The sequence below is a fragment of the Plecotus auritus genome (genome assembly GCF_963455305.1).
Source record: "Plecotus auritus genome assembly, chromosome: 10".
Taxonomy (NCBI): domain Eukaryota; kingdom Metazoa; phylum Chordata; class Mammalia; order Chiroptera; family Vespertilionidae; genus Plecotus; species Plecotus auritus.
The window spans coordinates 59383931-59411818 of record NC_137785.1 but is presented as its reverse complement, the minus strand read 5'-3'; the positions used below and the strand labels follow the sequence as shown (position 1 = coordinate 59411818).

The 27888-nt window shown below is 60.0% G+C and overlaps 1 protein-coding gene across 1 annotated transcript in view; it reads right to left on the bottom strand.

The window, feature by feature from the left end:
• The window catches only part of ZNF423 (zinc finger protein 423), a 244990-nt gene that overhangs the window by 152806 nt on the left and 64296 nt on the right, over positions 1 to 27888 (bottom strand). The window contains exon 3 of the mRNA XM_080644591.1: positions 7230 to 7430. Coding sequence (XP_080500717.1) covers positions 7230 to 7430 — 201 coding nt within the window. The remainder of the gene's footprint in view (positions 1 to 7229; positions 7431 to 27888) is intronic.

Below are 27888 nucleotides of genomic sequence, written 5' to 3'. Positions count from 1 at the left end.
CCTGGGCACCTACTGTGCGCCAGGCCCCGGGCCAGGCCAAAGCCGGATGCAGGCACGTGAAAGGCACTGCTCTCCAAAGGTCACCTTCTAGCAGCGAAGACAATAATCCAAAATAAAATCATAAAGAAGAATGTGAAGTGACGGACCTGAAGGATCTCAAGTGGGGAGGAGATTTGCTAGGGAGTGAAGGAGAGCAGCTTTAGCTGGGGCGAGGCGGGGAGGGGGAGCGGGGGGTCAGAGGGCCACGCTCAGAAGGTGGTGTTGCAGCTGAGACCCAAAAGGAGGTGAAGGAGCTCTCCAAGCGAAGCCTGCACGAGCCTCCAGGGGGAGGGGGAGGTCGTGCAAAGGCCCTGGGGTGCAGTGAGGGGGGGTGAAGCCAGGTCGGTGCGATGGATTCGTTCCAAGTGCAGAGAATCAGGCAGAAGCTGCCCTTGGAGCAGATGCTGCGAAGGGGTTGGGAGGCCGCAGACAGATGCCAGTCACCTGCCCTCCCCAGTCCCCTCCTGCCTTCCCCTCGGCCTCCTTCCTCCTCACCACGCCGCCCCCACCCGTCCTCAGAGGGGTCAGACCCACTCCGACAGATCTGACCTCCGTCCCTCGGCTGCGCTGACACACACAGCCCACCGTGTGGCGAGGCCAAGACTCCTGGCATCCGAGATGGTGGGGTGAGGGGAAGGGCCAGGGTGTACGCGCCCCCACCACGCCAGTCACCGTCCCCCCGCACCTGCACAGCTGCCTCACGGCCTCAGTCTTACTCCCCCCGGCCCCCAGCACTGATGTCATTTCCAAAAGCAGCCAAATCCTAGCCATCGCCTCCAAAATAGAACAGTTTAACAGAAAAGGAAGCGTTTTGGAATCCCCTGTACATTCTCCCCTGGGCTGGTACACAGCGTTTCACACGCTGCCAAAACCCACCACCGATAGCTTCGCTTTATTCCAGGCCAGGGCCCGAGCCCGGTTTCAGGTGTCCTTGCTCCCTTCCCGGCCCCAGCCTCGGCCCCACCCCAGCTGCAAGGCCGGCAGGGGGGTGTTCGGAGCGCGAGGAAAAGCACGCTGATCTCCTGCCGCAGCACTCCCGGAACGCACGCCCCGGCCAGCGGGAGAGAAATGTGGTTGTTTTCTCATTTTGCTTGGGGATGCTCTTTATTCTTCTGTGTGAGGGTGTCAGTTAAGGGATGCCACTCGCAGGATCTCCGGGTTCAGAGGGACCTGCAGCATTGCCCAGTGCCAGCCCCTGGACCCCCACCTCTGCTTCCCACTCCCCTGGCCCTGTGGTCCTCGGATGAGCCCACCGGGAAGCCGCTCCTTCTGTGTGGGGTCCCTGTGGCTTCCGGAACTGGTCCTGGTTCTGGCCTCGGAGTGCACCGACTCACTTCCTCCACCCCTATGCATAGTACATGCTCAACAAATATTTGTTGACGGGAAATCATCTCTTCCTGCTCTAAACTCCCCCTTCTGGTTCCACATTAACTGAACACCTACTATGTCCGGGCACAGGCCACGGATCTTTTATTCCTGCTGTCTCCTGCCTCAAAGCCCTTTATCCATGGCATTCCCACTGTCTCCCTTATCTCGGACACCTCGGCCCCTCGCACAGGCCGAGGCCTCCTTGGGGGCAAGATCAACAAACATTTATTGAGCACCTACTGTGTGTTCTAGCCACAGGCCAAGGCTACCCTGGGGGCAGATAGGAGAACAAGACCCCCAAGCCTCAGCATCAAGGACACACAGCCGAGGCCTCCTTGGGGGCAAGATCAACAAACATTTATTGAGCACCTACTATGGGTTCTAGCCACAGGCCAAGGCTACCCTGAGGGCAGATAGGAGAACAAGACCCCCAAGCCTCAGCATCAACGACACACAATCTTATAGGTTAAAAAAAAAAAAAGGTAATTTCTGTGGTTTCAATGGACAGTTCTGAATCTTTCTAAATGTTTAAGGTCAGTGGTATTTCTTTTTCTCGTTCCATCTCTGTCCTTTGCACATGGGAGGTGTTCAAACTATCTAAAGACCAAGAGCGCTAACAACCATCCACGCGGGCGCTGGCCTCGGGCAGCCGGGCCTGGGCCCCGTGTCCTGTGGATTTATTGGGTGTTTTCCTGGCGTTGGTAGGGGTGCCTCACACATTCAGAAAAATCGCCTTGGCTGGTGCTGGGTGTCCCCGGCTTGATTTACTGTGGTGTGGGCAGTGCGGACGCGTTTTATTTTCGTGGGGCGGAATATTTCTGTCTTTTGTTTTATGGCCTCTGAGTGGAGGGTTATATTTAGAAAAGGCTTCCCCCTCTGATTCTATTTTTTTTAAACTTGCTTGTTTTCTCTTAGTATTTTTAAGTTTTCTTTTCATGTTTGGATTTCTGGTCCGTTTGGGATTTGTTTGGTGTTTGAGAGGAGGGATCCAATTTCCTCTTTTCCGAAGGGCCACCCTCTCCCTCCCAATCCCACCTGCTCGGGAACCCGGCGCCCCCACCGCCCAACAGTGACACCTTCTCCCACCAAACACACGTCTCTTCAGGCCCATGTCTGCTCTCTCCCCTCCCCCTAGCCTGTCCCACGGCCCTGGGAACCAATCCCACAGCTTCCGACACCAGGTCAGATGAAGCCTGCCCCGGCCGGGCATTCCCACCTCCTGGCATTCCCTCCCGCCCCTGCAGGCCTAGCTCTCCTCGGGAGCTTTCCATCTAAGCCAGTCCTCCTGCCCGCCCATCGGCTCAGGCTCCGCCAACGGGTGAATTCGGGGGACATGGCCACGTCGACATTGGGGCTCTCCACCCCAGGGTAAGGTCTGCCTTTCTGTTCATTTATTCACGGCTCCTCCGACAGTGTCCGCCACTGGTTGATCCTGTGGCTGGGTCCCCTCCACACCCAGGCACGTGCTTCCGGGATTGGTCTCTGGCCTTTGTCCATCCCGTGGCCGTCGGAAGCGGGAGCCTTGCCTAGATGCCGTTTGCCTGCAGGGGCGTCTTCACCTGGGGGTGCTAACTGGGCTCGAGCCCCCAGGCCTGTGCGCTGTGCGATGCGGCTGGCACCCAGGCGCTGTGGGCGCTCCCCGGGCGGAAGGCACCGGCGCCCTGCACCTGCGCCCTTGGCAGAGCGTCGCCCAGCGGCTGGAACGTGCCCGCTCTGTTCTGCCCAAATGGAACCCGGACCAGGGCGGCACCCTACGCGGTACGGCGGGCGGGCCCCCACCCCCGCTGCCCGAGCAAGAGAGGGCCGAGCCGGCACACACAGGCCGCGGGCAGATGGACACGAGGCGGCAGAGGTGCCAGCCGCCAGGAGCCAGCCTGTGATGAGGGCCCACAGGTCACCGTGGCCGCAGCTGAATAAACCGGGCGTAATTAACTCCCCGCCGCGCTTCACGCAGCACTCGCCTGCGCCACGAGGGAGGGTCCGCCCTGCCCGAGGGGCTGGCACCGCTCCCTGGTCCCAGGCCTCGGCCCGGCGGGCAGCCCGGCTGAGCGGCGAGATGCAGCCACGGGGAGCACTTCTGTGTGTGTGTTTTGGTGTCACTGTTTTAACAAATTCCCTCCTCCTGTTTGTTGTTGTTGTTGTTGTGAATCCTCACCCGTGGATTCTCACCCGTGGATTTTCAGAGAAAGGAGGGGAGAGAGAGAAACATCGATGTGAGAGAGACACATTGATCGGCTGCCTCCTGCACGCACCCTGACCAGGGCCGGGAATAGAGCCTGCAACCCAGGTATGTGCCCTTGGCTGGAATCGGACTGGGACCTTCCGTCCACGGGCCGATGCTCTATCCACTGAGCCAAACCGGCTAGGGCTCTTTTTTTTTAAGCTTGAGCATTCAAAAAAGCTGTGTCTGGCTGGAGTTTCGTTTGAAATTGCCCCCCCGCCACCCGCCCCTGATTCTTACAGAATGAGGCACTGTCCGTCCCCCCACCCCCACTCAATGCCACATTACTGGCCCGGAGGTCGCTCTGCTAAAGCACTTTAAAGAAGAACCGCATTCAAGATGGGCCCACACCCACCCCCTCCACACGGGAGGGCGGGCGGACCTTCCCCCACACCTGCCTGGGAGGCCGGGCCCCACATTCCAGAGGGACAGCCCTCTGCAGGGGGCAGGAGCCGGGGCAGCTGACCGCAGGTGTCTGCCCTCAGGCCCTAGGTTCTCCACAGCCAGGTGGGCCGCCTTCCCGCTAAACAAGACTCAGAAATGTCTGCTCGGCTCCCAGAGGGCCCCCTCCCGGGCCCAGCAGACCATGGCCCTCCCTGGGAAGGTCTCCGTAGGGCCATCGAGTGTCCCTCCAGCGTGTCCTCCTTGAGGACCGGATGCCCTCCGCGATGTCCCTGGAACTGTGCCCGGAAGCGTGACCCCGAGCCCCCGCAGACCCCAAGCCCCCGCAGATCCCAGCCCCCCGCAGACCCCGAGCCCCCGCAGACCCCGAGCCCGCCGCAGACCCCAAGCCCCCGCAGATCCCAGCCCCCCGCAGACCCCGAGCCCCCGCAGACCCCGAGCCCCCGCAGACCCTGAGCCCCCGCAGACCCCGAGCCCCCGCAGACCCCGAGCCCGCCGCAGACCCCAAGCCCCCACAGATCCCAGCCCCCCGCAGACCCCGAGCCCCCGCAGACCCCGAGCCCCCGCAGACCCCGAGCCCCCCGCAGACCCCGAGCCCCCGCAGACCCCGAGCCCCCGCAGACCCCGAGCCCCCGCAGACCCCGAGCCGGGCCAGGGAGGGCCTGTGACTGCCTTTTTGTAGCCATTCCAAACGTTTAAAGCAGAAGCCAATTTTCAAACATCTTATGCTGAAGCCCAGTGTATAAAACAGACTTTAAGGAGTGGGTGTCAGAGCCCCCTCAGCCACACAGGCCCCGATACCCACCCAGCACCCCAGAGACACGGCCCAGGACAGAGCTGGGAAACCTCCGCAGGACGGAGGGGTGCGGGGCGTCCTAGGTCGGGGCCCGTGTGGTTCCCTGTCGCTGGGTAACCCTCCGAGCCCGCGACCTGGGGACGCCCTCCTCACCTGCCTCTCCGCGTCAGGGACCTCTCCCAGGCGCGTCCCACTGGCCTGGGCGGAATGGGCGTCTCAGGCAGGCTATCAGGCGAGGCCGTCTCCCACACTCCTCCCAGGAACCCCTGACTCCTCCAGGGCTCCCACTTCCCCGTGGAGGTCGTTAGTGGGGTCCGGTTAGGGAGCGGGCAGGCCTATGGTGGACACCCCAGCAACGACACGGGTTCCCTGCACACGGGCTGCCATGACTTTAGACAACGTCTGAGGCTCAGAGAGGAGAGACGGCGCTGGGAAGAGTCCAGCCTGGGACCGAAGCACAGAGCTGATTCCAGCACAGACCGCCCACCCCAGAGACCCCCCAAGTCCCACGGTTTCCCTTCTCCACCTAGAAACGCCACCAATTTCACAGTGTGGCAGGGGGACATCAACGCCTCCTTGAGCCCAGCTGCGTGGCTCAGGGGTTGAGCGTCGACCTAGGAACCAGGAGGTCACCGTTCAATTCCCGGTCAGGGCACAGGCCCGGGTTGTTGGCTCGATCCCCAGTAGGGGGCGTGCAGGAGGCAGCCCATCAATGATCCTCTCTCATCATTGATGTTTCTCTCTCGCCCTCCCTCTCCCTTCCTCTCTGAAATCAACAAAAATATTTTTTTTTTAAATAAAACACCTCACCCTAACCAGTTTGGCTCAGTGGATAGAGCGTCGGCCTGTGGACTGAAGGGTCCCAGGTTCGATTCTGGTCAAGGGCATGTACCTTGGTTGTGGGCACATCCCCAGTAGGGGGTGTGCAGGAGGCAGATGATTGATGTTTCTCTCTCATCGATGTTTCTAACTCTCTATCCCTCTCCCTTCCTCTCTGTAAAAAATCAATAAAATATATTTAAAAATAAAAAATAAAGGTAAGTGGCAGTATTCCATCATCTTACAGGTTAGAGTCCACCTCAGGCCGTGGCTAAGTGAAGAGACACAATAGCATCTGGGACTTCTCAAGCAGGACAGAGTCCAAAGCTGAGGGTCCTGGGGAGGTCCTGGCTCGGCCACCATATCGCTATGTGACCTTGGTCGAGCCAGCATCCTTACCTCCCAGTGCCTCGGTATCCTAAGACCACAAGTCAGCCATCGCCTCTGCCTGGGGTTGAAATACCACAAATTCCAAATGACTGGGGTTTGATTTGCTGAGCCCCCGGAAATTCCAAGCCTGTGAGAGTCCTCTTGGGAGCATTGTTTTGGGGTATCTGTTTCCTTCAGAGACTTGAGAACAGGCACATGGTCTAGCCAGGGCTGTGCAGGTATGGATGTCACTTGAGGGAAAGTCATAGCAGTTCCCCAAATACTTGGCTTTCAAACTTCCAAGGTGGTATGAAAAGTAGGGGAAAGAGAGAACTTTGAGTCCCAACCTACTTCTTATCAGCAGATTCCCCCCACTCCACCACCCCCCCAAAAAAAGAAACAAACAGGTAATAGGTCCCCTTTGGAATAGTGGACTGAGATTGTCGGTTCCTTTCCCTATAAACCAGCATCTAAGATATTTCCATCCAACAATCCCAGTGGAAGATGATGCCTGGAGATAGTTGTGTAGGGAACACAGACAGCATGGCTGCCACACCCCAGGGAATACATGTGCCACCATCCCCCATCCCATGCAGACACACACCTCCCATGCCCCAGACACACAGTCACACACGACTTGAAAAGTCTGAAATCGTTCCTGCAAACCACCGGCCTTGGCCCCCTTCTCCGAGGCACCAAGGACACAGAGACCAGGACCACCCTCTGGTCCAACCTGCCCCTCAGACAAGCAGGAGGCCACGCACGGGGGTGAAGCCGGGTCCGTGTCTGCACGGACTCTTCCTGGCCTGGGCCATCGCCCACGTGCCATCACCAGCCCTGCCGGGAGCGCCTGCTACACACAGCTCTCCACACTTCAGCCGCCTGCCCGGGCACTCACAACCTCTTCCTATCAGCCTTTCCAAACGGCCTTCCAGAAACGTGGGGTGCAGGCCCCTGTACCTCGGAGGACAAACTCGGGGACCGGGGACGGGGAGGGGAGCCGCCCCCCCCCCCCCATTCCCACCGGCCGGAATGCGCTCGCGTTTATTGTTAATTATTTAAAAGGCGGGTCCAGGGTACCCCAGACACCACAATAAAATGACCTTCGCCGTAACATTACGATTCATCCTCGGATCTCGCTGGAGGCTTCCAGCTGTCGCTACGTCCTATTACCCGCGGAGCCGCCTGTCGGCGTCCCGGCGCTCGGCGGCCTACCTCCAGGACAGCGGTGGGCCCGGTGGTCCGTCAGGTCGGCCAGGGACTCGAAGTCCTGCTGGCAGTGGTCGCAGGTGTAGATGGACTCATCCTCCATGTCGTCATCGTCCTCATTTCTGTCCTCCTGGCTGGTCACGCTGTTCCTGTCCTCCAGCGCCCGGCTGGCCTTCTGCTCACACTCGGGCCCTCCGTCCAGGCCTCCTGCCAACGGGAAGAACACAGCCCCCGTGAGCGGCCGGGGTCTCAGGGTCTCGGGGTCTCGGGGTCTTGGGGTCTCGGGGTCTCAGGACAGGGTTGGGAGAGAAGTGCCTGGCGCTCATGAAGACCCTTTGAATTGTTCGGCCTCCCAGGGTGCGTTATGCATGCCTCTCGGTATGTTAATATCAGGGTTTGGGGGTGTGGGGGGGTTGTAGCAGGCGGCGCCCTCGTTCTCAACTAGATTCTTTAGCTGTTGGTGCAAATCTCCTCTGCGGACTGCCTGTCACGGTCCCCCTGTGCATGGACCCTGGGGGCTGTGGCCCGTCAGGGAGGTGACAGTGCCTCAGCATTTGTCTCCCCAAAACCCATTCGCCTACGTGTTTCTCCAGAGCCGCCATCCGCTGTTCCTGACGCACCGAAATGTTTCATTTCCCCCAAAGCCTTGCGACTTAGAGCGGGGAGATATCGTAGCCAAGTTCGCGCCCCCCCCACCCCCTATTCCACCCCCCGTGTCCCCCCCCCCCCCCCCGCGCCGCGCACACACCAAGCTGGAACTCGTTGACCCTGGTGGGCTCTCGGCACAGACGTCCTGGCTCAGAGAACCAGGAAGCACAGCTGCTGGCAGGGCCACGGAGCCAGCTCGCGAGTGTCAGACGCACCTGAGCCTTCGCTCGTGCCCGGCATCCGCGTGGACAGGGAGAGCCAGCCTTTGAAACGCTGGACCGATTTCTTTCAGATAAAATGCCGACTCTCTGCTTAGCCCGGTGCCAGCAAGCGCCAAATGTGCACAGGAAAGCGCGTTAGGCCCTGGCCAGTGGCTCGGTGGTTAGAGCGTCGGCCTGCGCGCCACAGGGTTGCCGGTTCGATTCCCCGTCAGGGGAGGCAATGGATTGATAGGCCTCTCTCACATCGATGTGTCTCTCTTTCTCCCTCCCTCTCGTCCCCCCTCCCTTCCACTCTCTGTAAAAAAAAAAAAAAAAAAAAAAAAAAAAAAAAAAAAAAAGATAAATGGGAGAAATATCCTCGGGTGAGGATTGACAACCACAAAAATAAAGTGAGCTCACGATCCGGACGGAGGACGTCTTACACTGGCGGCGCGTCCTGCCCGTTGTCAAAGGCAGTTACATACCCGCAGACCCATTTCTCAGGCTCACACGCCCCTGCCCGCATTTGCTATTCCCATTTCACAGGAAAGGCGCCTGGCAGCCAGCCGGGGGAGGCGGGGGGGGGGGGGGGGGGGGGCGGGGGGGAGGCACCCGGCCTGATGTCCGGCACATGTCCCTGCGGGGCTGGGGGAACGGCATGCGGCCTCCAGCGGAGAGATGAACAGGACACGTGGAGGACGTGTCCATCCAGGTGCAAAACAAGACTGCGTAACGCGCAGAACAGATCATAATCCCCCAACACGCCAGTGGGTTCAACCTGCCCACTGCCGCGCAGAGACTCGGACGAGAGCGCCAGCGTGGCGTGCGTGGTGTCTCCTCCCACGGTCTGTCCTGCAAGTCAGATCTCCCGCCCAGAAACCGGCGCTGATTCACTTAAGGGAGAAGCCGCTGCTGCTGCGTGCTGAGATACCGATGCAAACACGTCTGCCTGTGCAAAGGAGCGGGCGTGTACGCGCGCGTCACCCCAACCCCGCAGCTACAGCGAAAGGCTTCGGCACGCGACCTGGAGGCCCCCGAGGGCTGGTCCCCAAAAACCAAAAGGAAGAACGAAGATGAGCGTGCATTCAATTCGAGGCGAAAGCCCCAGTCCTGTCAACGCACCGATTTACAAACAGCCAGTGGGGTAAGGGCTCTGTTGCTCCCGGCCACACGCACATGCACTTCCAAGCACCCGACCCCACGCCCCCGCGAACACACGTCAGCTGGTCCGAGAGCCAGCCCCCGCCTTCCGTGGCGGGGCACGTGGCCCACCACGCCGCGCGGAGCAGCGCCGAGGCAGGAAAAATCCATGTGGCCGTCGGTGGCCCATCCAAACAGCTCCCTTCTTACCAATTAAGGGATGTGCAATGTTTAGGTCCTTTTTTTTTTTATCATCAGAACACGCCAACCCCCGGCAAGCCAGAAAGAAGCCCCGTTTAAAGCCAGGCAGCCTGCTTCTCTCCGGAAATCAGAGCCACTGCTCGGGCGACAGCAAGAAAGAGGAAGCGAAGAAGTGAGAACGGTCACCGGGAACCTCCCCTATCGTAAGTCACCACAAATCCATGGTGACTGTGCGGGGCCGCCTAACCGCCTCTTCCCCTGATAAAAAAAATGCCCTGGCCCTGGCCTGTGTGGCTCCGTGGATAGCGCATCGGCCTGCGGACTGAAGGGTCCCGGGTTCGATTCCCATCAAGGGCACAGGCCCGGGTTGCAGGTCTTGATCCCCAGTGGGGGGCGTGCGGGGGGGGGGGGCAGCCGATCAATGATTCTCTCTCATCATTGCTGCTTCTCTCTCTCTCTCTCTCTCTCTCTCTCTCTCTCTCCCTGAAAGCAATAAAAATATATACTTAAAAAAAAAAAAAACGTTCTGGAGGGCAGGGGAGGGAGGGGAGGAGGGAGGCGCAATCCCGGCGGCATCTACTGCGCCAACTCTCCAGACACTCCGTCCCTCCAGCACACGCATGTGCTGCTTTACTTAACACCCGAGTTAATAGACGTGTTTAAATGATCCCCTGCTATCCTTTTCCCTTTTCTTTTTTTTTTTTTTTTTTTTTTTGGCCGTATTTCCTTGGCAGCGCTTTCCGGAATAGCGCATCTCACCCACACATGGAAGCGCACGCCACCACCTCGGCTCTCTTGACGGCGGTGCGTCCTATGGACTCGGGAGGAGGCAGTTCAGCGTCGGCTCTTGGGCTTTCAGAAGTCACCACCCCACAAAGCCACCCAAGAATGCAAATCTGGTTTCTTCATTTTGGTTTTCTTTTTAAATATATTTTTATTCATGTCACTGTGGAAGGGGGAGAGTGATAGAAACATCAAGGATGAGCCGAAACCGGTGTGGCTCTGTGGATAGAGCGTCGGCCTGCGGACTGAAAGGTCCCGGGTTCGATTCCGGTCAAGGGCATGTGCCTTGGTTGCGGGCACATCCCCAATGGGAGGTGTGCAGGAGGCAGCTAATTGATGTTTCTCTCTCATCGATGTTTCTAACTCTCTATCCCTCTCCCTTCCTCTCTGTAAAAAATCAATAAAATATATTAAAAAAGAAAAGAAACATCAAGGATGAGAGAGAATCATGGACCGGCTGCCTCCTGCAGCCCCACACCAGGGATGGAGCCCACAACCCGGGCCTGTGCCCTGACCGGGAATCGCACCGGGACCTCCTGGTTCATAGGTCGACGCTCAGCCCCTGAGCCACGTCGGCGGGGCAAGGAGCTCCTTTCTTCCCATCCAGGCCCTGGGGTTGGGAAGAGCTCCCCCAAACAGGGCACCTGACCCTCGGGCCCCACCCACGTGCTCCTGGAGGCGGCCTGGAGCAGCACGAAGCTCCCCCCCACCCACCCAGGGAAGGACCAAGCCACGTGCCTGGATGGGGAGCAGACGGAATCGGCACCTGAAGAGCCGGCCTCACACTCCACCCCGACAGCTCCCGACCTGGCTGCTCCCCGATGACGCGCACACCCCATGCTTTCGCCCGGGCCTCCACCAAGCGCGGTCCGCCAGGCCCTCCCCGGCACAGCCAGCTGGCAGCCCTGGGCGGCGAGCGCCACCACGGCCCCGTTTCACAGGTGAGGAGGCGGCGGCTCTGAGAGGCGACAAAGCTTTAGCGAGGCCACGGTGGCGGGTCTGTGTCTGACTCAAGCACCTGCGACAGGTCTCCCTACGGCAGCGACTCCACGGAAAACGAGCCACGTGTCAAGGAACGTGTCAGGTCCTCGTCCCGGCCCCCAAGGCCCAGCAGGGGCTCTGCGACCTGGAGTGAGTGACCTCTGCGAGGTGTGACCCGCCAGCCTACGGGGGGCACATGTCGCTCTAAAATCCACTAGCCCCGCCCTGGCCGGCAGCTCAGTGGTTAGAGCGTCCAGGGGTGGGCAAACTTTTTGACTCGAGGGCCACAATGGGTTCTTACACTGGACCGGAGGGCCGGAACAAAAGCATGGATGGAGTGTTTGTGTGAACTAATATAAATTCAAAGTAAAGAAGCGGAGGGGAGACCAAGAGAACCGGATAGAACAGCCGGATCCGGCCCGCGAGCCGTAGTTTGCCCACGGCTGGTGTAGACCCTTGCACAGAACGGTCGTAGGTTTGATTCCCCGTCAGGGGCACGTACCTCAGCTGCAGGTTCAGTCCCTGCTCCTGATCAGGTGCGTGCAGCAGGCAACCAATCGATGTGTCTCTCTCACATCGATGTTTCTCTCTCTCTCTCTCTCTCTCTCTCCCCTCCCCCCCTCCTTTCCACTCTCAATGGAAAAAATATTCTCAGGTGAGGATTAAAAAATAACAGTAATAAATTGAAATTCATAAGCCCCGTTTCCTGCGCCGTGCCCTGGATGGAGTTGGGGCGCCGCCTTGCCAGTCCAGCAAGGTCGCTACAGTTTCCCATGTGCTTAGCCTGGAGCAACATTGTTTCCAATAGGAAACCAGACTCCAGCCCAGCCGTGGGCAAACTACGGCCCGCGGGCCGGATCCGGCCCGTTGGGCTGTTCTATCCGGCCTGCGGAGCCGAACGAGCGGAGGGTTCTCTTGCTCTCCCCTCCGCTCCTTTACTTTGAATTTATATGAGTTCACACAAACACTCCATCCATGCTTTTGTCCCGGCCCTCCGGTCCAGTTTAAGAACCCATTGTGGCCCTCGAGTCAAAAAGTTTGCCCACCCCTGCTCCAGCCCCACAGGCCCGTGTTTCCTACAAACGCTTTCACCAGGCTCGTTCTGGGGGGGCCAGGTGAGAGGGAGCTCTGTTTAGGAACCTGGGCGCGAGGTCAAACCCCTGGCCCTGCTGGAGAGGACACGGCTCCGTGAACACTTTCTCAGGCACGCACACACGCACGCCGGGCCTGGCGGGATGGGGGGCGGGAGGGGCTGCGCCGGGCTGGGCAGGGAGCCCGCCGACCCAATCAGACACCCGGCTTGTGCCCCCAACGGCTGGCCCCAAATTCCGAGAGGCAGCCACTATTTATCTTCAGGTTTAAACTATTTGCAGTGCGGACAGTGGGGTGACATTTAACACTCAGAGCTGCAGGCAAATATTTTAACATCTATTTGCTGTCCAAGATCCGCTTCTTAAATAAGGAAGCTGCCGGGGCTGCCTGCTGCTCCCCGGTCAGTGCTGATGGCTCTGTGCACGGAATTTCAAAGCCACGGTCGCCCCACGCTGAACGTGACCCCTGAACGTGACCCGGGCTGCGTCACAGGCCTTGGCGGGCCGTGCGGGCCTGGGTACGCGGCCCCTCTCTCCACAGGCCCATGGTTGGCCACGGAAATGACTAGAATCTTCCAGAAGATGTCTCCTCCGTTGTCAGGAATTCTAGAACCTGAGGCCAAAATGATTCGCAGGGTGATGGCCATCTCTGCCCTCAGACCAGACCTAGCGCTTCGCTGGCCTCCTTACCCGCGACCCAGTAAGGGTGAGGCTACACTAGACTGGGCTACGGAGGGCGGACGGGCGGACGGGCAGACGGGCAGACGGGCAGACGGGCAGACGGGCAGACGGGCGGACGGGCGGACGGGCGGACGGGCGGACGGGCAGGCGGAGGCTCTGATGGGTCAGACAGCCCACATGACACTCACCACAGTGGACCAATGCCTCCCTTCAATACAAATGATCAGAAAGAGCTGGGAGGGGCTCGGGGGGGGGAGGGGGTACACCCACCCAAGGGCGCGGCTCCTGCTCAAACCCTCAGGGTCGCCATACAAAAAAGGGGGTCCTGGTGCAGACACCTCATCTGTTTCTTTTCTTAAAGAAGGACATTCAGCCGAAACCGGTTTGGCTCAGTGGATAGAGCGTCGGCCTGCGGACTGGAGGGTCCCAGGTTCGATTCCGGTCAAGGGCATGTACCTTGGTTGCGGGCACATCCCCAGTGGGAGGTGTGCAGGAGGCAGCTGATCGATGTTTCTCTCTCATCAATGTTTCTAACTCTCTATCCCTCTCCCTTCCTCTCTGTAAAAAATCAATAAAATATATTTAAAAAAAAAAAAGAAGGACATTCATATTTCTATGTGAAATCTCCCCCGATGACCCAAAGCTGGCGTCAAGGTTTAGGATAACAGCATGGGTACAACAACAGCCCTTGGAGGCCGGAGGCAGCCAGCCTGGGGGTGGGCAGCATGCCCCGCCCCCTCGAGCCCAGGGTGAGGCGGGGAGGTTCGCTGGGCACTCGTGAACGTGTCCCTTCTTTGGAGATTTGGGACCCAAGTTCAAGTCCACGCCTGCGTGACCTCCGTCACATATGGACACATCTGAGCCTCGGTTTCCTCACCTGGGAAATGGGAATGAGGTCCCCTCCTGCTCCGCCTGTAGGGCTCCCAATGGGGCGGCCTTCAAGGGGCCTTCACCCCAGGTCTCCCCCACACAGCTGGAGCCAGGGCAGGCACAGAGTCCATGTCTTTGGTGGGTCAGTGAACATGGACTGAGCACCTAGTGTGTGCCAGAGCTGTTCTGGGCACGCAGCTGCGTCAACACCCAACACCCGGCCGGCTCCTTCACCGACCCGCCAGACGTCGTGGCACCAGCACCTCGCCCTTTGTGGGCGTCTGTGACCCGACCCCCCTGGGGGACGGTCACGTGCTGAGCCCCACCCACAAAGGCCCGAGCCCACAGCTCCCAGCTCTGCCTGGGGAGAAAGGGGCGGGAGGGAGAGATGGTCGGTGGAGGGAGGCGAGGAGGGAGGAGCAGAGCAGGAAGGGGGAGACGAAGCCATCACCGACACCCCCCGCCAAAAAGGAGAAAATTCTATTTTTTCCAGCGCGTGAACAGCGTGGCTCCTGCGCGCTTTCCGGTCCTGGCAGCGCGGGCTCGCCGCACGCAGTAATGAGGAACAGTGGGACGGGGCCACCCTGGAACCAGGAAAATTGTGCGCCGTTCCTTCCCGTGGCCTCCCGAGGCTGGGGCCGCTCTGCCCTCGCCTCGCTGTCATGCTGGTCTCCGATGGCCTCTGGGAAGGAGGAGACGGAGGCGCGGACGGGAGGAAGGCGGGAGGGGGAGGGGGAGGCCGGAGGGGCAGCGTGGGAGCTCAATAAATCCAGCTAATTTGTGGCCAGCGCCGTGGCCTGCGCGCCTAATTGCTCAGGGCGAGGATGCTGGGGTGCAAATCACCCCCTGGTGGCCGCAGCAGAAAGAGGAGCCCCACAGGGGGGAGGGGGGAGAGAAGGGGCCAAGGAAGGGGTGGGTACCCCAAAGACAGGACAAGAGGCCAGGCTGAAGGAGCCGGGAGCCAGGGCCACGCTGTGGTCACTGACTCCGGGCCGTGGCTGCCCCTCCCGTACATTAAGGCAAGGACCTCGGAATAGAAACGTTTCCAGCCGTGGGCAAACTACGGCCCGCGGGCCAGATCCGGCCCGTTTGGCTGTTCTATCCGGCCCGCGGAGCCGAAAGAGCGGAGGGTTCTCTTGCTCTCCCCTCCGCTCCTTTACTTTGAATTTATATTAGTTCACACAAACACTCCATCCATGCTTTTGTTCCAGCCCTCCGGTCCAGTTTAAGAACCCATGGTGGCCCTCGAGTCAAAAAGTTTGCCCAACCCTGGTTTAGACGGTGCGCCTCAGCGGCTCGCAGCGGGGCCAAGGGCAGGCCGGGTGCTCGCTCTCATCCCAGCGGTCCCGGCCCTTACCTCTGCGGGACACGCAATGGCCCCTGTGCGGCCAGCCGGCCCCAGGCAGCAGGTCAGCGTTGGGGCTGCTAACCCTGCCCCCCCCCGCCCCACCCGCACCCAGCACGGGGCCTGGGAGGCTGCAGGTGCTCGATTCCTACGGCTGAATGAATGAATGAATGAATGAAGCCAGGTGGAAGGGCCCTTCCTACTCCATCATTTAAAGAGGCAGCCACTGGCCCTAGCCAGTCTGGCTAGAGCAGTGGTCGGCAAACTCATTAGTCCACAGAACCAAATATCAACAGTACAACGATTGAAATTTCTTCGGAGAGCCGAAAACCGACTTCTGCACATGGGCCACGAAGTTTCAATCGCACTGTACGTGCGCGCCCGCACGTGGTATTTTGTGGAAGAGCCACACTCAAGGGGCCAAAGAGCCGCATGTGGCTCGCGAGCCGCAGTTTGCTGACCACTGGGCTAGAGCATCGGCCCGTGGACGGAAGGGTGCCGGGTTCAATTCCAGTCAAGGGCACGTACCTCAGTTGTAGGCTCGGTTCCTGGCCCTGGGGCGGGAGGCAGCCAATGGATGTGTCTCTCTCACACCCATGTTTCTCTCTGTGTGTCTCTCCTCCTCCACCCGTCCACGCTCTCTAAAAATCAATGGAAAACTATTCCCGGGTGACACTTAACAAAAGCACATTTAAAGAGACAGCCACTGGTCTGTGTGTCTCTGAGGAGAGACGGGACAGTGCGGGCAAAGCCAGGAGCAGGCCTTGGTGCCACCCGCTGCCCCAGGCAGGACCCAGAGAGCAGAAAAGGGCCCCCTGGCCTTGGTCCTGGGCTCCCAGCTGCGTTGTAACCCAGAGGCCAGCTGCCCCGGGGACCCTCCAACCCCAGCGTTTTCTTTGCAGCCCAGGCCTTGTTACAGGCCCAGGGGGAGCCGGGGACCCCACGCCCCCAGCCCCAGTGGCGAGGCCGTATCGCGCCTATAAACAGTAACAAGGCCCGACCAGCCTGGCTCACTGGCTGAGCTCCAACCTATGACCCAGGAGGTCACGGTTCGATTCCCGGTCAGGGCACAGGCCCGGGTTGCGGGTTCAATCCCCTGTGGGGGGGCGTGCAGGAGGCAGCCGGTCCATGATTCTCTCTCATCATGGGTGTTTCTCTCTCTCTCTCTCTCCCTCTCCCTTCCTGTCTCTGAAATCAATAAAAATGTATATTTTTTAAAAAGTAACCAGTTATTGCCCTAGCCGGTTTGGCTCAGTGGATAGAGCGTTGGCTTGAGGACTCAAGGGTCCCAGGTTCGATTCCGGTCGGGGGCATGTACCTTGGTTGCGGGCACATCCCCAGTGAGGAGTGTGTAGGAGGCAGCTGATCGATGTTTCTCTCTCATCGATGTTTCTAGCTCTCTATCCCTCTCCCTTCCTCTCTGTAAAAACTCAATAAAATATATTTAAAAAAAAAAAAAGTAACCAGTCGCTGGGCAGGGGGACAGCGGGGTGTGCAGCGTGTCCCAGGGGCCCTGAAGGAGCCATGGGGGGAGGGGCCCTGAAGGAGCCACGGGGCGAGGGGCGGTCGGACGGAGTAGTTCTCACCATTTGCAGCCACAGAGGCACAGGCCCCATGCCAGCTCTCAGCTTGCAGGCAGCCAGCGCCCACGGGCCATCCTGCCCCCACCCAGAGGAGGGGTGGCCTCGGGCCCCTCCATGGACCCACCATGCTATGGGCTCTTCACCCCCCCACACACACATACACCCCTTAATCCCTTAACCTCATCTACCTGCTGAGGCTGGCGTTCTGCTCATTTCCCTCCAGCCCCCAAGAGGATGCTGAGCCCATCCACCACAGGCATGCTGGAGGTCTCCAAACCCACACGACCAGGGGCGCAGACAGCGCGTCGGAGGGGCCTCTGCAGAAACACTCCGGGGGGGGGGGGTGGTGATTTAAGTGGCGAGGGCGCTGGGCCCACACCCGCCTGTGCGAGCAAGGCCTGCTGGGAGCCCCGGACTCACCAAGACACTTTCCCACACGAGGAGGGGAGACCTGCAGAGGATGAGCCACAGGGCAAAGGTCAAGTGGGCAGAGAAACGGAAACCTCCAGGCCCACCCCAGGGACCTGGCTGCCTCCACCAGGAGGGACCACATCCCAGCCATCTCTATGCACACGCACACCCGCGCCCCGCCCGCCCGCCCCCGCGCAGCCTCGTTGACCACTCAGCTCGTGTTTCCTGCGGCTCGCCATGGTCTTCAGTCAACAGGAGGCCGGGACCTTTGATTAAACACCGCTAATTTTTTATTGATCGCACTGCGAATCATTTCATTTCCCATTACCGCAAATGCCGCCTATCGGGGATCCGCGAGGCGGTCTCTCTGTTCAGTCTCAAGCAACATGTCCTTTTTCAGGGTCCGCATTACGCAAAAAGGAGAAAGCGGGCTATGTGGCTCATGAGTGCTTTTGTTTGAGAGAGAGAGAGAGAGAGAGAGAGAGAGAGAGAGAAGTTTCCAAGCAGGAGAGGTCCTTCCACTTGGAATAAATATACATGAATCAAATGCAATCCCTCCCCGACTCTCACCAACGCCAGCATTAGCGCTTATAATTTTTTGAGGCTTATTTTCACGGAAAGCCTGTTCGTAATTACTGCGCGTGCGCTCCCCAAACACTTATGTTACCAAAGTGTGAAATGTCTTCTAACACAAAGACAGCTCTCGGGGAAGTAATTACCGAAATGCATTCAGGGGCAATAACTCCCCATTAGCTGTCAGCAGCAGGCCCCTCGGAAAGGCACTTGTTACGAAGGAATTATTGGTGTCGCCACTCGAGGCGGGACGGGCAGGCCGAACCGGGAGCGACGCCGCGTCCAGCCGGAAACCTGGGCTCCCTCCTCGAGCGTCGCATTAAGTCGGAATTGTTACCTCGAAGCTCAGCGAACGCGCACCTGACCGTCTATCGTGGAGATGGTTTCCGAGGCGCACCGGAGCAGAGCGCGACGCGGCCTCCCGGCTCGCCGCGTGGAGCAATTACCCCGAGTCCCCGGGGGGCGCTGCCACGAGCTTGTCACAATAGGGACAGAGGCGGTGGCGGGTTCTGTTAAATAACAACGCGGGCCACCAACAGAACTCTCAGGAATTATAAATTGCCGGGATGCCTCCGCCGACCCCCACCCCGCCCCCCGCACGTCGAGGAGAGCCCAGATAGAATGAGGAAAGAGTGAGAATCTGCATCAAAGGCAGGAGAGGACTCTGGGGGAGCCCGCGGGGATGGGGCTGAAGGGACCGGGACCCAGCGGCCTATCTCCTGGCCTCGTAGAAGGTACAATGGGGGTCCAGACAGCCATGCCCGCTCCGTCGGGGGCGGAGAAACAGCCTGGGGGACAGGTGGATGTGGCACCAAAGGGGACTGAGGAGATGCCTACGTCGCCATCCGAGCTTTGTCCCTGAGTCTTGGCGTGGCCGTGGGTCAGTCCGGTGGCCTCCAATCTCTGCGCCTGTTTCCCCACCTCTACCAGCATCCTGCAGCCATGAGGAGGTTAGATGAGTGAGCAGACAAGGAAGGGCCTGGGAGCCCCATCCTGCTCCTGGCCTGGTCCCCCCACCTTCTCCAGGAGCCGCGAGAGACCCACCTGGCCTCTGAGAGCCGGAGGGGGCGTGGGGGCAAGAGCAGAGGCCTTCCCGGGCTCAGGGGTCCCACAGTCACCTCAGGGGACCCTCTTAGGCCCCTGTGAGCCTTAGTTTCCCCATCTCTAAAAAGGACACGCTGAAGCCGGCCGGCGTGGCTCCGTGGTTAAGAATCAGCCTATGAACCAGGAGGTCAAGGTTCGATTCCCTGTCAGGGCACATGCCCGGTTTGCGGGCTTGATCCCCACTAGGGGGCGTGCAGGAGGCAGTCGATTGAAGATTCTCTCTCATCATGGATGCTTCTATTCCTGTCTCCCTCTCCCTTCCTCTCTCTGAAATAAGTTAAGTAAACAAACAATTGATGAGCCACTAAAAATGTTTAATAATTAACATTTTTAAAAGCACAGAGGATGAATGAATTGGGGGATTTTAGACGGAGAAGCCTCTCCAGAAAGAGTTGATCCAATCCACAGCCTTTTATCCGACCTAAGGCCCGAGGTAAAGTTCCCGGGCCACGTGGCAGGTGAGTGGCAGAGCCAGGGCTAGTCCTCTGTGGGCTGACCCCCCCTCAGCCTAGAGCTCCTTCCCCTCTGACCAGTGTGATGGGCAGGGGGAGGGGCCACAGCAGGGAGGGGAGTGTCTGGCTGGAGAAAATAAACAGCCATTGGCTCAGGGGCTGCTGTCTATATTACGCACTGTGCAATCCCCAGCACTAGACTGGTGCCTGGCGCACAGTAGGTGCACAGTATCTATTTGCTGAGTGGATGGGTGGGTGAAGACTGAGAGGAACTGAGGTCGTGCACATCCATCCCATAAAGCAGACCCTCTGGGGCAGGGCCCTTTGCTGGACAGCACACCAAATTAGTCATTTTTTAAAAAAACATATTTTTATTGATTTCAGAGAGGAAGGGAGAGGGAGAAAGAGAGAGAAACATCAATGATGAGACAGAACATCAGTGATTAGCTGCCTCCTACACGCCCCCCAATGGGGATGGAGCCCACAACCCGGACATGTGCCCTGACCAGAAATTGAACCCTGACCTCCTGGTTCATAGGTCGACGCTCAACCTCTGAGCCACGCTGGCCAGGCCATGTTCGTCATTTTTAAGCAAATGCAGATTTTTACATTGGTGTCTTAAAATAAAATAAAAATAAAAAAATCAATGCTCCCTCTCTGACTTCTCACCAATTTCCTGGCCCTCCTGCGGGAGGCTGAGCCGTGACTCACGCGGAGTCGGAAAGCCACCTTTGGGGAGCTGAGAATGGAAAGCAGCCTCGTGGAAGGAGGGCCAGGTACTGCGCAAATGCATCCCTGGCCCCCTTCCAGGGGCACAGGCCGAGCGGAAAAAATTACTCGCGCTCTCGGCGCAGGAGAGGGTCTGGGCGGGGCTGACTCAGCGAGCCGGGGGCTGAGAAATCCCAGCAGGCCGCCTCCGATGGTCACTCGTCACAGGCAGGACATGGCCGGGATCAGAATCCCAAACAGCATCCGGAAACCTCTCCGGCGACGGCCCTTCTCTGCCGGGAACAGGAGCCAGCTCGCCGGCACCCGCTGTGACCCCCTGTCCTGCGGGGTAGGTGCCGTGACAGCCTCAGTCACAGACGGGAAACTGAGTCCCGGAGAGGGAAGGGGACGCAGCCGGAGAGAGGCAGAGAGGGACCGGCGCTCCATCCGAGCACGAGGGCCTCCCAGGGCCTCCCAGGGCCCCTGGTTCTCCGCTCCCCTGGTCCAGCTTCCGCTGCAGAGACGGGTGGACCGGGAGCTCTAGGCCGTGGCAAAGACGGCCTGACCACAGCCCGCAGCTGTCTTCCCTTTTTTCAAATATATTTTTTATGGCTTTCAGAGAGGAAGGGAGAGAGGGATGGGAACATCGATGAGAGACAATCACGGATCGGCTGCCTCCTGCACGCCCCACACTGGGGATCGAGCCCACAACCCGGGTCTGTGCCCTGACCGGGAATCGAACCGTGACCTCCTGGTTCATAAGCTGACGCTCAACCACGGAGCCACGCCGGCCAGCCCGCAGCTCTCCGCACGGAGAAGGCCGGGTTCCCGAAGGACCCAGGTGCTGCCGTCCCATGTCCGCGGCAATAAATAGGGACGAGGCTGGTGGAGGGACACCCCCTTCTTAGGCCAAGGCACCACCCCAGGGGGGCGGCCAGCAGCCCCGAGCCCCACCAGGCCTGGCCTCAGGAGTGAGGTCCCAGGAGAGACCCCGCTAAGCAGGGCGCAGGCACGGGGAGCCGGGGGCTTACGGGAAAGGCAGGCCCAGCCCGGAGACGCCCACGCGGAGGCTCTGCCCAGATTGCCAACGGGAACCACGTTCCCCAATGCCGGGCGGGTACCCCTCCCGCCCCCCGCTTTCTCCCCAGAACTGTTTCTCTACCCCCGAGTATTTCTTTCCCACAAAGACGAAGCTTTGCTGTTCTCTCTGATGACAAAGACGCCTGTGCCCGACGTGGAAGGCGCGCGCGCACGGGCCCCTCTAAAGCAGAGTGAACACGTCCCCACACGGAGGTTCGCGCTGTGCTTTGATGAACGAGATCTCACCTTTTCGGGACACACGCAGCAACGGTTTGACAAGAACCGAGTCCGAGCCGCACGCCGATCTGTCACCTTTTCACACTCCGGCGGCACAGCTCTGGGCTGCGAACCTCTCCCGGGGATGGGGTAGGAGAGCCTGCCCCCAAAGCTGCACCTGGAGGGGTTCACAGGGGTCCCCACTCCCGGGCCAAGGTCCACCGGCCCCAGGAGAGGCACCGGGAGAGGCGGGGTTTCCATCTCAGCGAAGGGCTCCTTGCTGCTGGGCGCACCGGAGTGCCGCTGCGTGCGTCAGAGGTCCCACAGGCGCAGGCTGGCTTCCGGGGGTGCCCCTGGCCGCAGGGCCGGTTCAGACGCAGGCCACGTGCCGCAGCCCTCTTCTGAAAACGGGGCCCGGGAGCCTGTATTGTCACAAGCCGCTGTCTCTGTCCCTAAGTCCGGTCCCGCTGTCTTTAAAACAGGATGGAGCCCCGGCTGTTTGCCCAGTGGTTAGCGCGTCGGCCTGCAGACCCAAAGGTCTCAAGTTCGATTCCCGGTCAAAGGCATGCACCTGGGTTGTAAGTTTTTTGTTTCCTTTTGTTGTGGGTTGTTTTTTTTTTTAAATATATTTTATTGATTTTTTACAGAGAGGAAGGAAGAGGGATAGATAGTCAGAAACATCATTGAGAGAGAAACATCGATCAGCTGCCTCTTGCACACCTCCTACTGGGGATGTGCCCGCAACCAAGTTACATGCCCTTGACCGGAATTGAACCTGGGACCTTTGAGTCCGCAGGCTGACGCTCTATCCACTGAGCCAAACCGGTTTTGGCTATTTTATTGATTTTTTACAGAGAAAGAGAGAGAGAGTTAGAAACAACGATGAGGGAGAAACATCAATCAGCTGCCTCCTTCCTGCACATTCCCCACTGGGGATGTGCCCGCAACCAGGTCCATGCCCTTGACCGGAATCGAACCCGGGACCCTTCAGTCCGCAGGCCGATGCTCTATCCACTGAGCCAAACCAGGTAGGGCTGGGTTGTCAGTTTGACTCCCCTGCCCTATTTGGGGCAAGTTCGGGAGGCAGCCAGTTGATGTGTGTCTCCCACCCCGATGTTCCTCTCTGTCTCCCCCCTCCCCTGCACACTCGCTACAAACCATGGGAGAAAGCACCCTAGGGTGAGGACGAAAGCAGCAGCAGGACTGACAGACTGACTCCCCATCACCATTCTGCAACGGTGACTCCAGGAAAAGAGCTCGCTTCGCGCATGAGCACAGAGTGGGTCTGTGGGGGGCCCACGAGCCCCGTGTCTGGGTGTCACTCACACGTGTGCACACGCATACACACATGCATGCTCACCACCGCTTCCTGCCCGGGCCACTGCGTCCCGGCCTCCGCCTCCGTGCACCGAGCCAGGGAAAGTCTAGAAAATTCCCACAGCGGAAACCCTGGCCGGCGGGGCTTCCTCTCCTCTCTCCTCCGGACGCAAAGGAGGCTCTTCCCGCCTGGGCGTGCAGTCGGGACGCTTCCTGGGTTTCGTCACCCCCAGCCCCGCTCGCCAGGGCCCGCCGCCCTCCAGGGCCGCACCGCAGGGTTCCAGGAAGCCCCTCGCTCCTCCGTCCTTGGGGGAGCCAGGTGGGGGCAGAGAGCGAGCCGGTTCTGGGAAGCGGGGTCCCCTGGGAGCCACCTTCCCGCTGCCAGCTGCCAGCTCTGAATCACAGGGACGACACCGGCCACGGGAAGAAGGGCGGCCCCAGGGCCACCGCACACGCCCCTCGGCCAGAGACGCGTCCCCCCTGTTCACAGACGCGAGCCAGACCTGCGAAGCGCCAGGACCCACAGCGGGCAGGAGGCGGACACACCCTCCGGTCAGGGAGACTGGGGGGGTGGGGGGGTGGGGGAGGTGTTGGGGGAGGGGAGGAGTCTCGGGTGCCTCAGCGGCTTCTGCAGACCTCTGCCCACAGCTGCACCCAGGGACCCACCCAGGGTCCCACGTCGGAGGGCCTGCCTGCACCCTGCCCCGCTGGGCTGAGGCCGTGGGCATTCCGAAGCCCTTGGTGAGGGCCTCTCAGCACCCACCTGTTGTAGGACAGATCCGGGGGGGCAGGGACCCCCTCCAGAACTGGTCCCGACCTGACAAGGGCGACAACATGGGAGAACTCTGGCCCTGGGCACCTCATCCTTTAAAGAGGAGCGCAGCCAAAACCGGTTTGGCTCAGTGGATAGAGCGTCGGCCTGCGGACTGAAGGGTCCCGGGTTCGATTCCGGTCAAGGGCATGTGCCTTGGTTGTGGGCACATCCCCAGTGGGAGGTGTGCAGGAGGCAGCTGATCGATGTTTCTCTCTCATCGATGTTTCTAGCTCTCTATCCCTCTCCCTTCCTCTCTGTAAAAAATCAATAAAATATATTTTAAAAAAATAAAAATAAAGAGGAGAGCAGGCCTGGCTGGCGTGGCTCAGTGGGTGAGCGTCAACTTACGAACCAGGAGGTCACTGGTTCGATTCCCGGTCAGGGCACAGGCCCGGCTTGCGGACTCGATCCCCAGGGTGCGGCGTGCAGGAGGCAGCCGATCCATGATTCTCTGTCATCACGGATGTTTCTCTCTTCCCCCGCTCCTTTCTCCTCTGAAATCAATAAAATATTTTAAAAATAAAATAAAGAGGGGAGAGCAGGAGGAGGTCAGGAGAACCGCCTGTGGACCCTGCAGGGGGACACCAGCGAGCAGGCTTGTGCTGGAAGGTCACGGCCACAGAGCCAGGTCCGTGGGACCGGCTGGGAGGAGAAGACCCCCCACCACCAACTCGTCACCAGGCCAGAGGGCGTGGGTGGCCTCCGCTCAGCTGGAGACGCCTCCCTGCCTCACCACTCACGGGCTGTGTGACGCCAGGTCAATCACTCAACCTCTCTGAACCTCCCTTTCTTCCTTTAGAACCGGAGGTCAACAGTGCACGAGGCTGCTGAGAGGACGGAACCGCAGCCGGACAATCAAAGGGTCCGGGCTGGCTGTCACGACATGAGCCAATCAACAGAGACAGCATCGCATCACAGATGCACCAGCGTGGATCTCTCGTGTCTCACCCACCAGCAGTACATGGTCTGTGTGCCAGGCAGGGTCCTCAGGCTGGGACACAGCGGGCCACAGAACTGACCTAATCTACTGGGGCAGCGGTCGGCAAACTCATTCGTCCACAGAGCCCAATATCCACAGGACAACATTTTTGGAGAGCCACATTTTTTAAACTTAAACGTCTTCGAACGCCACTTCTTCAAAATAGACTCGCCCAGGCCGTGGTATTTTGTGGAAGAGCCACCCTCAAGGGGCCCAAGAGCCGCATGTGGCTCGCGAGCCGCGGTTTGCCGACCACGGTGCTGGGGGAAAGGAATAAAGTATCAGAAGATCTCAGAGGGGACCAAGGCAGAGCAGGGCCCACGGGATCAGAAGTGACACAGGCCAAGAGGCGCCTTCAGCGCGGCGGGCGGGAAAGGCCCCTCGGGGAGGTCGCGGGCAGGTGGGCCGGAGCGAGCTTGGAGAGCTCAGGAGTTGGAAGGTCAGCGAGAGCAGGTGGGGCCGGACCAGGTGGGGATCGTGAAGAGGTCCCAGCAGGACCTACCTCCCCTTCGTCCCCAGCGCTCCGAACCTTCCTGCGTTGACTGGGTTTTTCCCCACCAGCACCCGGTCCGACGGGGAGGGCAAGAGTCTCCACGGAGGGTCGCTGATGATTCCTGCCGCCTGGCCTCGTGGAGGGTCTCAGTGGTGTTTGTCTCACTAAGCAGTTCTCGGCACGCGGTAACTACTCAGGAACGGGAAGGTCGGGCCGTCGCTGGGGTCCAGCCGGCTTTGTGAAGAGGGGAGCAGAGCTGGAAGAACACCCACGGGGGCCCCTGGGGCGGGGACGATGGGGCTTCCAGGCTCTTTCCCACGCACAGAGCTGCCGGATCTGCCCCCTGCTCGGTGCCAGAGGGCCGCCAGCCCCTGACCCTGCTGGACGGCCAAGGACAGACGGCACCTGTGCAGCTGGGACGCATGTGCGGGAGCTCAGAGCTCACTTTTATCAGAATCACGAAGTGCAGCCCCTGAGGCTGCTCCAGGGAAACGCGCTCCTGGTGGGACTGGGGTGGGGGCAGGGAGGGGGCGCGCGCGGAATGGAAGAAAAAGCTTGGTGCCAACAGCGTGCACGGAGTGCCCGGCGGAATGGACTTAAATCCTCCTTCACAGGCCCCCTGGGCAGGGCACTTCCTGGATGATTGCAGCGCGGCCTGCAGGGCCCGACTTCCTTTGTGTTCAATAATTTCTGACTCGGGTTTTCAGCTGCTTATTTCTAGAAGGATGTGCTGGCTCTCTGCATCCCTGGCCCAGGGCAGCGATCCTCCTGGGGGTGGGGGAGTGCTGCATGCCCTCCCCCCGCCCCCCCTCTTCCCTGCACGGCAGGAGGAGGAGGGAGGTGTGAACAGCCACCTGGAAGGGGTGGGGTGAAGTGGCCAAGCCCTGTCCCTAGCAAGGGGGCGTCTCATTCGCAGCCTCTGGAGCCAGCATGCAAGAGAGGACCACCCCCCCAGAGGGATCTCGGAGACCCTGGAAGATTTCGGGGCGGGCAGTGACCCCGGGGGGGAGAGGGTCCAGCCCCAGAAGGGACACATCCTCCACAGGAATTGCCCGAGGCTCCCAGGACCCTGCGGGGAGCACACTGCCTGCAGCCTCCTCCAGCTTCGTCCTGCTCCTCTGAGCCAGCGTCCCTGGCGAGTCCTCTTTCCCACGGGAAGTTCCTCTCCGCTCTCCGAGGACACCTGTCGAGGGTGGGACCCGGCTCTGCGTCCGATTCCGACCAGACACGGCTAAGCGGGGCCCTCTGTCGCTGATGGAGGGGACGCACGCGGGCGCAGTGTGGCCGCTGTAATCACTGTAATCGCGCCTGGGCCGCGTCGAGGGGGAGGGAAGTTAGGATTGTCCACGTGCTGTTCTGTCGCTGACGAGGCCGACGCGATCGGGGAGACTCCTAATGAGCCCCCGTGTAGGTGGGTGCGCCCCCCCCCTTCCCGCCACGCCCCCTTTGCAAAGGGCGGTTGGTGAAAAGATAATAACAGCCATAACCATCATTGCCCCTTCGTGGAGCTGCATTCTCGCCTGTGACTCCGATGACCCCCGAGCTGCAGTGCCAGGACGCTGGCGGAAATAAAATGCCTGAGAGAGAGCGGTTCTGAGCAGCAGTGACTGCGACTCAGTGGCCAGGGAGTGTGGCCGGGTGCCTGCCCCCACCAGGCTGGGCACTCAACGGGTCAGAGCCCAGCCTGGCTGGTCTTGTTCAGTGGTTAGAGCATCAGCCCTCATACTAAAGGGTCCGGGTTCGATTCCCGTCAAGGGCACACACCTCAGTTGCTGGCCCAATCCCCAGCCCCGGTCAGGGTACGTGTGGTAGGCAACCAATCCACGTGTCTCTCTCACATCGATGTCTCTCTCTCTCTCTCTCTCTCTCTCTCTGTCTCTGTCTCTCCCTCTCTCTTCCCCTCTCTCTAAAAATCAGTGGGAAAATATCCTCAGGGGAGGATGAACAAAAACCGAAGTGGAGCTAGAGACGCTGCCTCGGATGAGATCAGGATGCCCACAGGAGCCGGCGAGTGGCCAGGCGCGGCGGAGATGACGGCGGAGGGGCCGGGAGCGCTAAGGGTGGGGGTGGAAGAAATGGGGAGGCCGTGAAAGGTTTGCTGGCAAAAGCATGGCAGACCCACAGCGGCGACTGCAAGGTCTCGACGCCCGTGGTCTCCAGAACAGACTGCTGTCCACCGCTGCCCGCCCCCCTCCTGCATGCCCGCAGCTGTGCCGGGAAAGACGGAGGCCCGGGACGTCCCGGGTACGAGGTCCAGGGCTGGGCCGCGTAAACGATGAGAAGCAGACACATACCGGAGCGCCGGGCAGGTGGTCTCCCCGCCGCAGGCCGCGCCACGCTGGACCAGGAAGCGTGGAGGGGAGGGAGGGACCGACCCTACCAGCTCCCGGCCCTGCCTGCCACACAGAACAGCCTTGCCATCATCGATGTTGGGGTTAGACGGGGCCAAGAACTTCCAACCTCCAAAATCACGTTTTTTCTTTATCATATACAAGAGGAAGGGAGAGGGAGAGGGATAGAAACATCAATGATGAGAGAATCATGGATCAGCTGCCTCCTGCACGCCCCCCACTGGGGATGGAGCCTGCAACCCGGGCACATGCCCTTGACCGTAATCAAACCGGCACCCCTTCAGTCCATGGCCGACGCTCTCCAGCCGTGGGCAAACTACGGCCCGCGGGCCGGATCCGGCTGTTCTATCCGGTTCTCTTGCTCTCCCCTCCGCTCCTTTACTTTGAATTTATATTAGTTCACACAAACACTCCATCCATGCTTTTGTTCCGGCCCTCCGGTCCAGTTTAAGGACCCATTGTGGCCCTCGAGTCAAAAAGTTTGCCCATCCCTGCTCTATGCACTGAGCCAGGCCAGCTAGGCTGACCCAGTATTTTTAAACCACGTGGCCCAGTCCCATAGATCTCTGCTCCTGAGTAATCGGCGCCACAGCCCTAGCCCGCACACCGAGCCGCAGTCCCTCAGAGCCCTGATCTCCCTTCAC